The sequence below is a fragment of the Oncorhynchus keta genome, chromosome 13 (assembly GCF_023373465.1).
Source record: "Oncorhynchus keta strain PuntledgeMale-10-30-2019 chromosome 13, Oket_V2, whole genome shotgun sequence".
Classification (NCBI taxonomy): Eukaryota; Metazoa; Chordata; class Actinopteri; order Salmoniformes; family Salmonidae; genus Oncorhynchus; species Oncorhynchus keta.
Genome location: NC_068433.1, coordinates 10,922,943 through 10,937,357, shown reverse-complemented (window position 1 = coordinate 10,937,357; position 14,415 = coordinate 10,922,943). Strand labels below are relative to the sequence as shown.

Genomic DNA, 14,415 nt, shown 5'->3' with positions numbered 1-14,415 from the left:
ATGACCAGGGATGTTCTCTGTTTAGTGAGTCTGCCAGATCAGAGGCAGTAGGGATGACCAGGGATGTTCTCTGTTTAGTGAGTCTGCCAGATCAGAGGCAGTAGGGATGACCAGGGATGTTCTCTGTTTAGTGAGTCCACCAGATCAGAGGCAGTAGGGATGACCAGGGATGTTCTCTGTTTAGTGAGTCCACCAGATCAGAGGCAGTTGGGATGAAGTGTGTGAATTGGACCATTTTCCTGCCAAAATGTAACGAGTACTTTTGGGTGTCAGGGAAATTGTATGGAGTAAAAAGTGCATTATTTTCATTAGGAAAGTAGAGTGAAGTAAAAGTAAAAGTTGTCAAAAATATAAATAGTCAAGTACAGATAACCCCACAAAAATTACTTATGTCGTACTTTAAAGTATTTTTTAAGTACTTAAGTACTTTACATCACTGATTGTCTACGATAAGGGGGTATGTAAACAGGACATGCCAGTCTTGTATATACAGTATCCTCAATGTCTATATTTATAGTTACAGCTTCAACAAAATAGTGTACAACAATGTAAAGTACACGTTTGTTACATCACATATATGCAGCTTTTCACGTTTACATTTATAAAGGAAATGTGCAAGGAAATCGCTCTGAGGTGTAATATTGGTTCCCATGCTGTGTAGGAGATAAGATACCATTGTGGTTGGATTAAAGTTCATATTCTGCCCTTGAGTTGCGTTCCCATGCAAAACTAGACAGATAGCTAACAACTAAGTCTTCAATAAAACTCCCAAGGCGTGACTTTTCTTGAATGAATATATTGAAACGTTTATGTTGTGAAACTGCAAAATACAGAAAAGAATATACTTTAGTGTTCAATTCACACCGACATACTGTAGCTGTACATTAAACATTTGAAGTTGCATAAATACAAAGCACGCGCTAAGGTACCATGCATCTGGCATGATGCCAAACCATATAGCTAATTGTTAACCATATGGTAATTGCTCCTTTCATTACTCTAATAATGTATAACCATCTATGTAGAATAACAAAGCATATTACACTAAAAACAGTAACAAAACTACAGTATTGTATATTTTACAATTCGTTTGCATGACGCATGAGCAAAGTAATACAGCTAACGACATACACAAAAGGCATTGCAATTTGTGAGTAAATGCAACCAACATTGATATGTAAGAAACTCTATCAATAACAAGATTATCATCATTAGCTAAATGCTTGAATCGAATTTACAAACAAATATTTTTCCAAGGCTGAAGCGTGACAAGAAATAACTACATTGGAAGACCTGCACTGTAGCGTTGTTTGTAGCTGCTTCTATGCGTGCAAAACAAATTCTGAACTTCCGTTTGCGTTGACTTTCTAAGTACCAGAAAGCGCCACTAGGGGGCAAATAACACCATTGAACACAATGAAAATCCAATTTAACCATTGTAATAAAATAATCTGTTATCTTCTAACAGGATGGCAGCACAGTTCACTTCCTGCGTGGTTTGTTTCGAGGTTTAACATGCATGTTAAGACCTACACACGCTAAAAATAGGCATTGGATCTGAACGGCTAGTTTTCAACTGAACACCTGTGTTCTTCTATTCTCTTTAATATGGTTGAAAAGTTCAATTCTGTGTGAAACCTCTGGCTGCACGTTCAATTCATGTGAAAGATTTGTCGTTCTGCAGAAGTATTGGTCTCTATAATGTCTCTCGTCTCATGGGGTGAGCAGAGTGGCAGTAATTTAATTCAGTTTTAAACATACCTGTTGCACCAGAGGCCAAAATGACCTTTGCTGCCTGCCATTCACCGGTGGTCACCCGCGGCCTGTATGCCAAAACTCCTGCCTTTTCTTTGTAGTTTTCCCTACTTAACAGCCGACCGTGTGTAAAGTGTCTGAGTTTATATGTCGACTTGTTCTTTAAGTGGTGCACAAAATAAAAAAGACTGAAAGGACAAAATAAATGTATTTTTGTAAAAGTGAGTAAATACAGGCCTACTCGATAGTCACTGTTTATAATGCTCCCACCTCACAGGCACGAGATTTATTTACATTTACAGCCACAATTGGAAGACAAGACAACACAAATGGATAAAGATGCATTTAGTAAGAAAATGATTAACTGATTATAAACAGAAACAGGGAGATTGGGGGGAACTCTGGTCCGGCGGATAGGCACCTTGCAGCAGGGCGTGACTCGACCACACAATTCTACATGAGGAGCTCATTTCTTGGGGCAGCGGTCGTGGCAGGCGCAGGTGAGAGCAGCGACCAGGACTACGAACTCATTGAAGTCCACCTCGGAGTCTCCATTATGGTCCAAAGCCTTCATCAGCTTGTCACAGTCCCCAGGGTTCTTAGAAGCCTGCAGAGAGACGGAGGAGAACGAGGAGGTCCCACAAAACAACAGGATTCATCTCAACGACTGTTATTCACACAAATAGCGTGATGTATAAACTAGAATTGACTTCACGTTGAATCAGTAAATCTGAAAACAGCTTGCCCTTTGGATGGGACAATAAAGAGTTTTTGAATCTAATAAATTTTTTCTGCAGTGTGGCGTTGGCCGACAGCGCAGTGTACAGTACCTTCAGGAGAGAAGGCAGCTCCTTTTCCATCATGGTTTTGAGCTCAGCCTTGCTCAGCGTGCCCTTGTTGCCTTCGGCTCCAGAGTACTTGTCAAAGGTCTTCAGGAGGATGGCCATCGCTGTCTCCAGTTGGGACATGACTGCTACTGGTGATGATAAAGTTGGGACAACAACTCCAAGGCAAGGCTTCGGCGACCGGACAGGAGGAGAGGTGAAGGTACAGACCGGGTGGAATTGAAGTCTGCTTTATATTCTGCTCATGTATTAATGTTGACTGATGTTTGAATCAGGGGAACTTACTAAAGCCACTGTTGGCTCAGTGCTTTTGGGAGGTGGCAGTGACCGATAGTGTTTGATTTGGGGGAGTTTACTGTTGTGTCAACATTATCTTAACATCAAAACGCCTATTGCAAACTTTACCTCAATGTCTGGCTCCATAGAATGCTGTCGTGCCACTTTGTCAAAATTGGATTTGATTCAAGAATAGTTCAAGTGTTCTTTAGGGAGGTGTTTGGATCCTTGTGTTTGGATCCTGTTTTCCTTCAGAGAGAACTTACTTTTGAGTGGCTTTTTGGACACAGGCCTGATGAGTTTTGGTTGGCTACATTAAATGGTTACACTCGGATTAGAGTGTTTCTGTATAGGAGCACGAATATTCTGTAACTAGAGGTGAGATAAGATCACATCATGTTCTTTGATCAATACCACATGACCAGACCAGGCAAAATGCGGGACTATTGTTGCAGTGTACGAGAGAATATAGATTATATACTGAACAAAAAAAATAAATGCAACATGTATAGTGTTGGTCCCATGTTTCATGAGCTGAAATAAAAGATCCCAGAAGATCCCAGAAATCCATACGCACAAAAAGATTATTTCCCTCAAATTTTGTGCACAAATATGTTTACATCCTTGTTAGTGAGAATTTCTCCTTTGCCAAGATAATCCATCCACCTGACAGGTGTAGCATATCAAGAAGCTGATTAAACAGCATGCTCATTACACAGGTGCACCTTGTGCTGGGGACAATGAAAGGCCACTCTAACATGTTCCATTTTGTCACACAACACAATGCAACAGTTGTTTCATGTTTTGAGGGAGTGTGCAATTGGCATGCTGACTGCAGGAATGTCCACCAGAGCTGTTGCCAGAGAATTGAATGTTAATTTCTCTACCATAAGCCGCCTCCAATGTCGTTTTAGAGAATTTGGCAGTACGTCCAACCGACCTCACAACCGCAGACCACGTGTATGGCATCGTGTGGACGACGAGCGGTTTATTAATGTCAATGTTGTGAACAGAGTGCCCCATGGTGGTAGTGGGGCTATGGTATGGGCAGGCATTTTTCAATTAATTGCATTTTATCGATGGCAATTTTATCGATGGCAATTTGAATGCACAGAGATACCGTGTCGAGATCCTGAGGCCCATTGTCGTGTCATTCATCCGCAGCCATTACCTCATGTTTCAGGATGATAATGCATGGCCCCATGTCACAAGGATCTGTACACAATTTCTGGAAGCTGAAAATGTCCCAGTTCTTCCATGGCATGCATACTCACCAGACATGTCACCCATTGAGCATGTTTGGGATGCTCTGTATTGACATGTACGACAGCGTGTTCCAGTTTCTGCCAATATCCAGCAACTTTGCACAGCCATTGAAGAGAAGTGGAACAACATTCCACAGGCCACAGTCAACAGCCTGATCAACTCTATGTGAAGGAGATGTGTCACACTGCATGAGGCAAATGGTGGTCACACCAGATACTGACTGGTTTACTGTTCCACACCCCTACCTTGTTTTTAAAAGTATCTGTGACCAACAGATGTATATCTATATTCCCAGTCATGTGAAATCCATAGATTAGGGCCTATTTAATTAATATCAATTGACTGATTTTCTTATATGAATTGTAACTCAGTAAAATCTTTAAAAGTGTTGCATGTTGTGTTTATATTTTTGTTTAGCGTAGTTTCCCTAGTCTTAGATGTAGTGTTAGCGGGTCCCAGTTCTGTTTGTGCTGTTTAGCCAACATATCTGGAGCCAGGCTAGAAGAGGGTATCCCCACAGACAGAACAATGAGACAGATATTTCACTGGATGTATAAATGTGACACACCCGGTTGGTGTTTCCACTCACTACCAAATATGGTCGTGAGAGGAAGCCCACCGGGCGGGCAGTGGGAAAAGATGGAATGAGGTGGATTTTTGGCCGACATTCTGCACATTTTCTCATCGATTAAACTGTTGATTTTTATACAGTTTTCTGTTCCCAAAACTAGAATCTGTTAAAGAACAAAGTGGACAACGTTTTATAGACTTTACTCTTTTCAAAGTAAAAGAAAAATGCAAAGGCGAATTGAGTTATTGCACACTTCACAGAGTAGGCGTTCCGTAACGGAAATATGCAGATAATACTAGAACGCGCCAATAGGATATGTGCTTGGCTCTGCCCACCTCCTTCTTTGTTCTGCACACTCTGACTCATTTGTTCCCATTTGAAACGACAAGCTGTGGTCTATCTTGGTTAAGTTCTGAAAATCTTTGTGTATCTCTGTTCTGTGTGTGAATCTGGTCACATCTGTAGCACTGTTTCCTGGAAATGCTGCTCTCTTTTCTAGTAAACATTTATGATCCCTATATCGTGACGCTTTCTTCAAAAGACAACCTGTGTGTCTGCGTGCATCGCAAAATCCAAACATTTCCAGTCTTCTACATCTTTTACAGTAATCAATCCACTGAATCAAACACGTTTGTTCAATATCAAAACACAACTTCATATCAGATGAATCTCTGATGATAACAAGTAAACGTGTAAATAGGAAAACAAGGATCTTGCCATACGGCATTAGCAGTGAGAATGTGTTACTGTGCCTAACAATTCTGTCTTGGTAGAAGTGCAGCCATGGTTACAAACTGGTGTTTGTTTTTATAAGATGTGAGTAGGTGTGTGTCTGCTTACTTTGTAACTGCAGGACCTAGTGACTCATTGGGGCAAGTTGTAGGATAATACATTAATATATATAATGTGTTAAGCGTTGACAACTATTGTGAGCATATCATTTGTTAGCTGTGAGCAACTGATAAGAGTGTCAGCTAAACAGCTCTAAATAGCTGAAATGTACATGACCTGTTACTCAAACAATTTCACAATGTGTCTGAGTGTGTGTCAATTTGTAAGGCAATCACATCTATTGTAAAACTGTTCTGTTTCTCAATTCTGTTCATCCTGTAGTCGACAGCAGACGAGGGGCCATGGTTACTACCTGAGAAAAAAGCATATACTGTCACCACCGTCTGCTCTGTTTCCACTTCCTGTCACTGACCTATGAGAGAGAGCATACGAGAGAGAGAGCCTATGAGAAAGCCCCCAGATACCATCATTTCCCTTGGTAATATAACACCAGTTAAACTGAGAATCTTAAGGCTGCATCCCTGGACTGGATGATTTTTGTCTGATGCTCAATCGTTGGCCATTTTTCAATTCTACTGTATTTTCCATTTGCAGTCATTATTATTGTCTCTTGTCAGGCACATGGACACATTCACACACACACTTTTCATGTGAACACTGGCTTTTGCATAGGTCTAAGATACAAACCAGAGTTAAATAAAGAGTAACTATTCACAGATCTTTGTAAAAGTACCTCATTGCACAACCTAAATTTACACGAGTTTCCCTTTCACTTCCTCACTGGAGAATAAAGTACATTCCACACAGTAAAAATGGTTTAAAGAAGAAACAATAGCAGTAATTACCTACTGCAATCAAATAAAAATAAAAAACACACATTAAAAATACACTGTACATACATACTGTAAAATACCTACAGAAATGACTGACACATGAAACGCAATAGAAACATACATTCACAGCCGGTCCTTAACCTTTGTCGTGGGTTGGTAAAGCCAAGTAATCAAGTGATTCATACACCTGGACTTGACACTGAGAGAAAGAGAGAAAGAGAGAGGAAAAGTCAGCAATGCATATAGAATAACACAGACTTCAGAAACGTTTTGATATCTTAAGTGAGATCACCATGCCTATAGAACTTACTCCACTAAATCAGGATAGGAATATTAGCCTGTCAGTAGGTTGTGGGGCGGTGTATCGTGGCGGTAGGTGGTATGATGTGATTAGCCTGTCAGTAGGGTGTGGGGCGGTGTATCGTGGCGGTACGTGGTATGATGTGATTAGCCTGTCAGTATGGTGTGGGATGGTGTATCGTGGCGGTAGGTGGTATGATGTGATTAGCCTGTCAGTAGGGTGTGGGGCGGTGTATCGTGGCGGTAGGTGGTATGATGTGATTAGCCTGTCAGTAGGGTGTTGGACGGTGTATCGTGGCGGTAGGTGGTATGATGTGATTAGCCTGTCAGTAGGGTGTTGGACGGTGTATCGTGGCGGTAGGTGGTATGATGTGATTAGCCTGTCAGTAGGGTGTGGGGCGGTGTATCGTGGCGGTAGGTGGTATGATGTGATTAGCCTGTCAGTAGGGTGTGGGGCGGTGTATCGTGGCGGTAGGTGGTATGATGTGATTAGCCTGTCAGTAGGGTGTGGGGCGGTGTATCGTGGCGGTAGGTGGTATGATGTGATTAGCCTGTCAGTAGGGTGTGGGGCGGTGTATCGTGGCGGTAGGTGGTATGATGTGATTAGCCTGTCAGTAGGGTGTGGGATGGTGTATCGTGGCGGTAGGTGGTATGATGTGATTAGCCTGTCAGTAGGGTGTGGGGCGGTGTATCGTGGCGGTAGGTGGTATGATGTGATTAGCCTGTCAGTAGGGTGTGGGATGGTGTATCGTGGCGGTAGGTGGTATGATGTGATTAGCCTGTCAGTAGGGTGTGGGGCGGTGTATCGTGGCGGTAGGTGGTATGATGTGATTAGCCTGTCAGTAGGGTGTGGGATGGTGCATCGTGGCGGTAGGTGGTATGATGTGATTAGCCTGTCAGTAGGTTGTGGGGCGGTGTATCGTGGCGGTAGGTGGTATGATGTGATTAGCCTGTCAGTAGGGTGTGGGGCGGTGTATCGTGGCGGTAGGTGGTATGATGTGATTAGCCTGTCAGTAGGGTGTGGGATGGTGTATCGTGGCGGTAGGTGGTATGATGTGATTAGCCTGTCAGTAGGGTGTGGGGCGGTGTATCGTGGCGGTAGGTGGTATGATGTGATTAGCCTGTCAGTAGGTTGTGGGGCGGTGTATCGTGGCGGTAGGTGGTATGATGTGATTAGCCTGTCAGTAGGGTGTGGGATGGTGTATCGTGGCGGTAGGTGGTATGATGTGATTAGCCTGTCAGTAGGGTGTGGGGCGGTGTATCGTGGCGGTAGGTGGTATGATGTGATTAGCCTGTCAGTAGGGTGTGGGGCGGTGTATCGTGGCGGTAGGTGGTATGATGTGATTAGCCTGTCAGTAGGGTGTTGGACGGTGTATCGTGGCGGTAGGTGGTATGATGTGATTAGCCTGTCAGTAGGGTGTGGGGCGGTGTATCGTGGCGGTAGGTGGTATGATGTGATTAGCCTGTCAGTAGGGTGTGGGGCGGTGTATCGTGGCGGTAGGTGGTATGATGTGATTAGCCTGTCAGTAGGATGTGGGATGGTGTATCGTGGCGGTAGGTGGTATGATGTGATTAGCCTGTCAGTAGGGTGTGGGGCGGTGTATCGTGGCGGTAGGTGGTATGATGTGATTAGCCTGTCAGTAGGGTGTGGGATGGTGTATCGTGGCGGTAGGTGGTATGATGTGATTAGCCTGTCAGTAGGTTGTGGGGCGGTGTATCGTGGCGGTAGGTGGTATGATGTGATTAGCCTGTCAGTAGGGTGTGGGGCGGTGTATCGTGGCGGTAGGTGGTATGATGTGATTAGCCTGTCAGTAGGGTGTGGGGCGGTGTATCGTGGCGGTAGGTGGTATGATGTGATTAGCCTGTCAGTAGGGTGTGGGACGGTGTATCGTGGCGGTAGGTGGTATGATGTGATTAGCCTGTCAGTAGGGTGTGGGGCGGTGTATCGTGGCGGTAGGTGGTATGATGTGATTAGCCTGTCAGTAGGGTGTGGGATGGTGTATCGTGGCGGTAGGTGGTATGATGTGATTAGCCTGTCAGTAGGGTGTGGGGCGGTGTATCGTGGCGGTAGGTGGTATGATGTGATTAGCCTGTCAGTAGGGTGTTGGACGGTGTATCGTGGCGGTAGGTGGTATGATGTGATTAGCCTGTCAGTAGGGTGTTGGACGGTGTATCGTGGCGGTAGGTGGTATGATGTGATTAGCCTGTCAGTAGGGTGTGGGGCGGTGTATCGTGGCGGTAGGTGGTATGATGTGATTAGCCTGTCAGTAGGGTGTTGGACGGTGTATCGTGGCGGTAGGTGGTATGATGTGATTAGCCTGTCAGTAGGGTGTGGGATGGTGTATCGTGGCGGTAGGTGATTAGCCTGTCAGTAGGGTGTGGGGCGGTGTATCGTGGCGGTAGGTGGTATGATGTGATTAGCCTGTCAGTAGGGTGTTGGACGGTGTATCGTGGCGGTAGGTGGTATGATGTGTACTTATTATGAGACTCACCCATTGGGTGGATCCTCTGGAGGAGGAGGAAGAGCTCTGGTTGGCCGCCTCTTCCAGCTCCTCCATCTTCAACTCCTCGTCCTCATGGTTGGGAGCCTCGTGGATCACCCTGACTGTTCTGTCTGGGGCACCACCTGTATACCCCATACACATACAGTGTTGTGAACAAAATATTTGCCTCTTTTTCTAATTTTCTCAACTTTTACATATTTTTGATGCTGAATGTTATCTGATCTTCAAAGAAAACAGAACATTAGATGAAGGGAACCTGAGTGAACAAATAAAACAGCATCACATGCTTATTTCATGTATTCCATTAACACAAAGTTGTGCAACACCCAATGCCTTGGTGTGAAAAAGTAATTGCCCCCTCACACACAAAAACAGCTTGTACCATCTTCAGTTGTAATGACTCCAACCAAACTCTTCCTGTAGTGGTTGATCAGTCGCTCACGTCTCTGTGGAGGCTTTTTGGCCCACGCTTCAATGCAGAACAACCAGTTATTGAGTATAAAGGGGCAACTACTTTTTCACACAGGGGAATTGGATGTTGTAAAATTGATTTTTTTTTGTAAACTTAGGTTACCTTTATCTAATTTTAGGTTTTGGTTGAAGATCTGATAACATGCACTATTAAAAATATGCAAAAATTTAGAAAATCAGAAAGGGTTTATACTTTTTCACGTGTTTGTAGATATCAAGGGCGTACACAGAAAAACAACCAAATAACAGGATGCGTCAACTCACTGTCACAAGGTGTTTGAAGCATTGAATATATACTATACCTCTGATCAGTTGCGAAATGGCCTTGAAAGACAAGACTAGGGACTGTTGCAAGGTTAGGCTGAAACGACTTGAAAGACAAGACTAGGGACTGTTGCAAGGTTAGGCTGAAACGACTTGAAAAACAAGACTAGGGACTGTTGCAAGGTTAGGCTGAAACGACTTGAAAGACAAGACTAGGGACTGTTGCAAGGTTAGGCTGAAACGACTTGAAAGACAAGACTAGGGACTGTTGCAAGGTTAGGCTGAAACGACTTGAAAGACAAGACTAGGGACTGTTGCAAGGTTAGGCTGAAACGACTTGAAAGACAAGACTAGGGACTGTTGCAAGGTTAGGCTGAAACGACTTGAAAGACAAGACTAGGGACTGTTGCAAGGTTAGGCTGAAACGACTTGAAAGACAAGACTAGGGACTGTTGCAAGGTTAGGCTGAAACGGCTTGAAAGACAAGACTAGGGACTGTTGCAAGGTTAGGCTGAAACGACTTGAAAGACAAGACTAGGGACTGTTGCAAGGTTAGGCTGAAACGACTTGAAAGACAAGACTAGGGACTGTTGCAAGGTTAGGCTGAAACGACTTGAAAGACAAGACTAGGGACTGTTGCAAGGTTAGGCTGAAACGACTTGAAAGACAAGACTAGGGACTGTTGCAAGGTTAGGCTGAAACGACTTGAAAGACAAGACTAGGGACTGTTGCAAGGTTAGGCTGAAACGACTTGAAAGACAAGACTAGGGACTGTTGCAAGGTTAGGCTGAAACGGCTTGAAGACTGAAAGACAAGACTAGGGACTGTTGCAAGGTTAGGCTGAAACGACTTGAAAGACAAGACTAGGGACTGTTGCAAGGTTAGGCTGAAACGACTTGAAAGACAAGACTAGGGACTGTTGCAAGGTTAGGCTGAAACGACTTGAAAGACAAGACTAGGGACTGTTGCAAGGTTAGGCTGAAACGACTTGAAAGACAAGACTAGGGACTGTTGCAAGGTTAGGCTGAAACGGCTTGAAAGACAAGACTAGGGACTGTTGCAAGGTTAGGCTGAAACGACTTGAAAGACAAGACTAGGGACTGTTGCAAGGTTAGGCTGAAACGACTTGAAAGACAAGACTAGGGACTGTTGCAAGGTTAGGCTGAAACGACTTGAAAGACAAGACTAGGGACTGTTGCAAGGTTAGGCTGAAACGACTTGAAAGACAAGACTAGGGACTGTTGCAAGGTTAGGCTGAAACGACTTGAAAGACAAGACTAGGGACTGTTGCAAGGTTAGGCTGAAACGACTTGAAAGACAAGACTAGGGACTGTTGCAAGGTTAGGCTGAAACGACTTGAAAGACATGAAAAATGAAAAATTGTACATTGTCGGATTGTAAGGTTCTGATCTCCTCTATGAATGTAAACGTTGTTTGACAAAAGCTACCAACTCTTTTATAAGCACACGAGTGTAGTATCCTATAGCAGTGTTTGACTTGGACTGAAACAGGTGCCGTTTCTCATGTTGGGGGCCAGTACTGTTTTATATTTAGATGCAGTAGCTCCACAAAACCTTAATAAGAGGAATAGGAGCTCAAGCAGTAGACCATGTGAGGTGTTGGCACTATTAGATATATTGATGCAGTAGCTCCACAAAACCTTAATAATATTCTACTAGAGGAATAGGAGCTCAAACAGTAGACCATGTGAGGTGTTGGCACTATTAGATATATTGATGCAGTAGCTCCACAAAACCTTAATAATATTCTACTAGAGGAATAGGAGCTCAAACAGTAGACCATGTGAGGTGTCGGTACTCAGCTCCAGTCAAACACTGATGTAAAGATGTAAAATAAACATAATATCACAATGCCCTCTGACCTTGGTGTCTTTTCCATGCCCTGTACAGGCAGATGAGAGGGAGGAGGAACAGTGGCAGGACAGCAAGTGGAATCATGATAGGCAGCTGCTGGAGCAGTTTTTTTTCTGAGGAATCTGCTGTGCAGAAAGAGTGGAGTTATTAGCAAACTATAGCAATAAGATTGGATCTATAACCAGTTTAACTTGTTCTTAATGTATAACTTTCCCCAAAGAAATGTTAACTGTCTCTAATCAATACTCGCCATTGTTTGTTGTGTTTTGGGACGTAACTGTTATCCGTGTCCCGTTCCCCGCGGATTCAATCAGAGATGGGATCTCTAAAGAAACTTTACAGATGTAAGTACCCGAGTCATTTCTAGTGGCGTTTGAGATGGTCCAATTTGAGCAGTTACAGGCTACAGTCTGCTGAGATGCCATGTCATGACACTGACTGTTGTTGACCAGGACACTCTTATATTTTATATCGGGGTGTCCTTCTTTATGCCAATTAACTGTCCCTCTTGACACATTTTGATTCCAGCAGCACTGGATCTGAACAGTGTCCCCCTCTGTTACTGTTACATTATGAGGAGACTGGATCACCACCAACATGCCTCTTATCTCTGTGGAGAGACAGAGAAAACAACATATTAGTGAAACATCAAATGACAAGGCTAAATAGTATGATATGCATGAAGCTGATGTAATGTATTCAAATTAGGGTGGTGCCATTGCCAAATCTGAATAATTATTACCATATAAAACATGGTATGAAATGGGGTATAAAAACATAGTTTTATTAATTCTACAAGCATTGCTGTTGATGTTAATGACACCAAAATAAATGCATTGACTACAGTGAAATGAATGAAAACAAGTTAAGAGAAACTACAAGGTAATGTCCAGACCAGTAGAATATAAATTACCGTTCCATTAAAAACATTGTGATGTCTTTGCCCGATGAGCCAAGATGGTGTTGGTTTAATCTAAGATAATGATGGTCCAAATAAATTGTAACCTACCCCAAGAAGAGAGGGAACAGAGGGAGGAGAGGAGCAGCCAGACCAACAGATGCTTCATCTTTCTGGATGGATATCAGAATGAGGCCAGTCACTCAGCCTTCAGGTGCTGTGGCCTCCCCCTCTACACTCACACCCAGGGCATGAGAATCACAACTGACACACACTCGCTGTGGACTTCCTCTGATGACGCACTGAAATGTTAACCACAGAGTCGCTTCTCTCCATCTTTCTCTCTCTTCTTTATGTGCGTAATGTGTTCATTCTTTATGCTGAGCCTATGACCCAGTAATGTAATCTTCTTTTGGTCCTGCTGTCTGCTCTATACCAGTTGATTTCAAGTATCTGCAGTTCTGAACCAGCTGTATTTGTTGATTAAAGATCTAGTCAAAAGTTTCGTCATTGGCAAAATTATGGGGAAAGCAGACAACTAAATGTGAAGATTGTGAAATTTCCATTGTTGTGTCACTCACAAGTCTATCTTCCTTCCAACAACATCTGATGTGAAAATTTAGCAAAGACTAAATATAAAGCAAACATTTCTGCGTGGAATTGACATGGTGACTGCAGGAATGTCCACCAGAGCTGTTGCCAGAGAATGTAGTGTTAATTTCTCTACCACAAGCCACGTCCTACGTTGTTTTATAGAATTTGGCAGTACGTTCAACCGGCCTCATAACTGCAGACCACATGTTACCACGCCAACCAGGACCTCCACATCCAGCTTCTTCACATGCAGGATTGTCTGAGATCAGCCACCCGGACAGCTGATGAAACTGAGGAGTATTTCTATCTGGAACTAAGCCCTTTTGTGGGGAAAAAGTAATTCTGACTGTGCCCCTGCCCAGTCATGTGAAATTCATAGATTACGGCCTAATTTTATTTAATCTTTATTTAACAAGGCAAGTCAGTTAAGAATAAATTCTTATTTACAATAATGGCCAAACCCTAACGACGCTGGGCCAATGGTGCGCCGCCCTATGGGACTCCCAATCACGGCCGGTTGTGATACAGCCTGGAATTGAACCAGGGTCTGCAGTGACGCCTCCAGCACCGAGATGCAGTGCCTTAGACGTCTGTGTCACTCGGGAGACCCAATTAATGTATTTCAATTAACCGAGTTCCTAATATGAACTGGAACTCAGTAAAATCATTAATATTGTTGAAATTGGTGCATGTTGCGTTTATATTGTTGTTCAGTACATAATACTTTTGTGGATCCTAACATTATGAATTACAATTATTGACAGACTTACATGGACTTTTCTTCCACTGGTAGCTATAGTAACAGAATATGGTCACCAGTATGACTGGGAGACATCTCAAGGTGTAGGAGACTTGTTACGTCTCTCGTCGGATGGCCTGGACCAAAACGCAGCGTTGTAAGTGTTCATGATTCTTTATTACTCAAAACACTCTAACAAAAATAACAAAGAGAAAAAAAACAGTTCTGTAAAGCAAATCAACTATACAGAAAACAACTACCCACAAAACACAGGTGGGAAAAAAGGCTACCTGAGTATGATTCCCAATCAGAGACAACGATAGACAGATGCCTCTGATTGGGAACCACACTCGGCCAAAAACAAAGAAATAGAAAACATAGAAATAAAGAAACTAGAATGCCCACCCTAGTCACACCCTGGCCGAACCAAAAT

The 14,415-nt window shown here is 43.4% G+C and overlaps 2 protein-coding genes and 1 long non-coding RNA gene across 12 annotated transcripts; 1 reads left to right on the top strand and 2 right to left on the bottom strand.

The window, feature by feature from the left end:
* Positions 1–2,003: 2,003 nt before the first annotated feature.
* On the bottom strand, positions 2,004–2,872 carry LOC118391862 (protein S100-P-like). The gene is made up of 2 exons (XM_035783335.2): positions 2,586–2,872; positions 2,004–2,362 (listed from the first exon to the last, which is right to left on the bottom strand). The coding sequence occupies exons 1-2, from the start codon at positions 2,721–2,723 to the stop codon at positions 2,222–2,224; spliced, it is 279 nt and encodes a 92-aa protein (XP_035639228.1). The 5' UTR covers positions 2,724–2,872; the 3' UTR covers positions 2,004–2,221.
* A 2,025-nt stretch (positions 2,873–4,897) lies between these two features.
* On the bottom strand, positions 4,898–14,236 carry LOC118391861 (uncharacterized). Of its 7 annotated transcripts, none has more exons than XM_035783330.2 (6): positions 14,014–14,236; positions 12,761–12,822; positions 12,002–12,361; positions 11,760–11,873; positions 9,131–9,264; positions 4,898–6,537 (listed from the first exon to the last, which is right to left on the bottom strand). In XM_035783330.2, exons 2-6 carry the CDS (start codon positions 12,816–12,818, stop codon positions 6,475–6,477), a joined length of 729 nt encoding a protein of 242 aa, XP_035639223.1. In that variant the 5' UTR covers positions 12,819–12,822; positions 14,014–14,236; the 3' UTR covers positions 4,898–6,474. The 7 variants fall into 7 exon arrangements, with proteins under 7 accessions (XP_035639223.1, XP_035639220.1, XP_035639221.1 ...); XM_035783327.2 differs by having other exon boundaries at positions 12,761–12,951; positions 14,014–14,235; XM_035783328.2 differs by having other exon boundaries at positions 12,761–12,881; positions 14,014–14,235.
* On the top strand, positions 9,278–11,740 carry LOC127906702 (uncharacterized). 4 transcript variants are annotated; one of them, XR_008062465.1, is made up of 4 exons: positions 9,278–10,014; positions 10,061–10,336; positions 10,383–10,658; positions 10,712–11,740. It is a non-coding gene; the product is annotated as an uncharacterized LOC127906702 (long non-coding RNA). The 4 variants fall into 4 exon arrangements; XR_008062464.1 differs by having other exon boundaries at positions 10,061–10,658; positions 10,712–10,895; positions 10,942–11,740; XR_008062466.1 differs by having other exon boundaries at positions 10,061–10,658; positions 10,758–11,740.
* Positions 14,237–14,415: the final 179 nt, after the last annotated feature.

Excerpts from the sequence above, each read along its gene's own strand:
- LOC118391862 (XM_035783335.2), bottom strand. The coding sequence starts at position 2,723 with ATGTCCCAACTGGAGACAGCGATGGCCATCCTCCTGAAGACCTTTGAC. Across the intron at positions 2,363-2,585 it reads AGCTGCCTTCTCTCCTGAAG|GCTTCTAAGAACCCTGGGGA; the intron begins GTACTGTACACT and ends GTCTCTCTGCAG.
- LOC118391861 (XM_035783330.2), bottom strand. The coding sequence starts at position 12,818 with ATGAAGCATCTGTTGGTCTGGCTGCTCCTCTCCTCCCTCTGTTCCCTC. Across the intron at positions 11,874-12,001 it reads CCAAAACACAACAAACAATG|ATTCCTCAGAAAAAAAACTG; the intron begins GCGAGTATTGAT and ends TCTGCACAGCAG. Across the intron at positions 6,538-9,130 it reads CCAGAGGATCCACCCAATGG|TGTCAAGTCCAGGTGTATGA; the intron begins GTGAGTCTCATA and ends TCTTTCTCTCAG.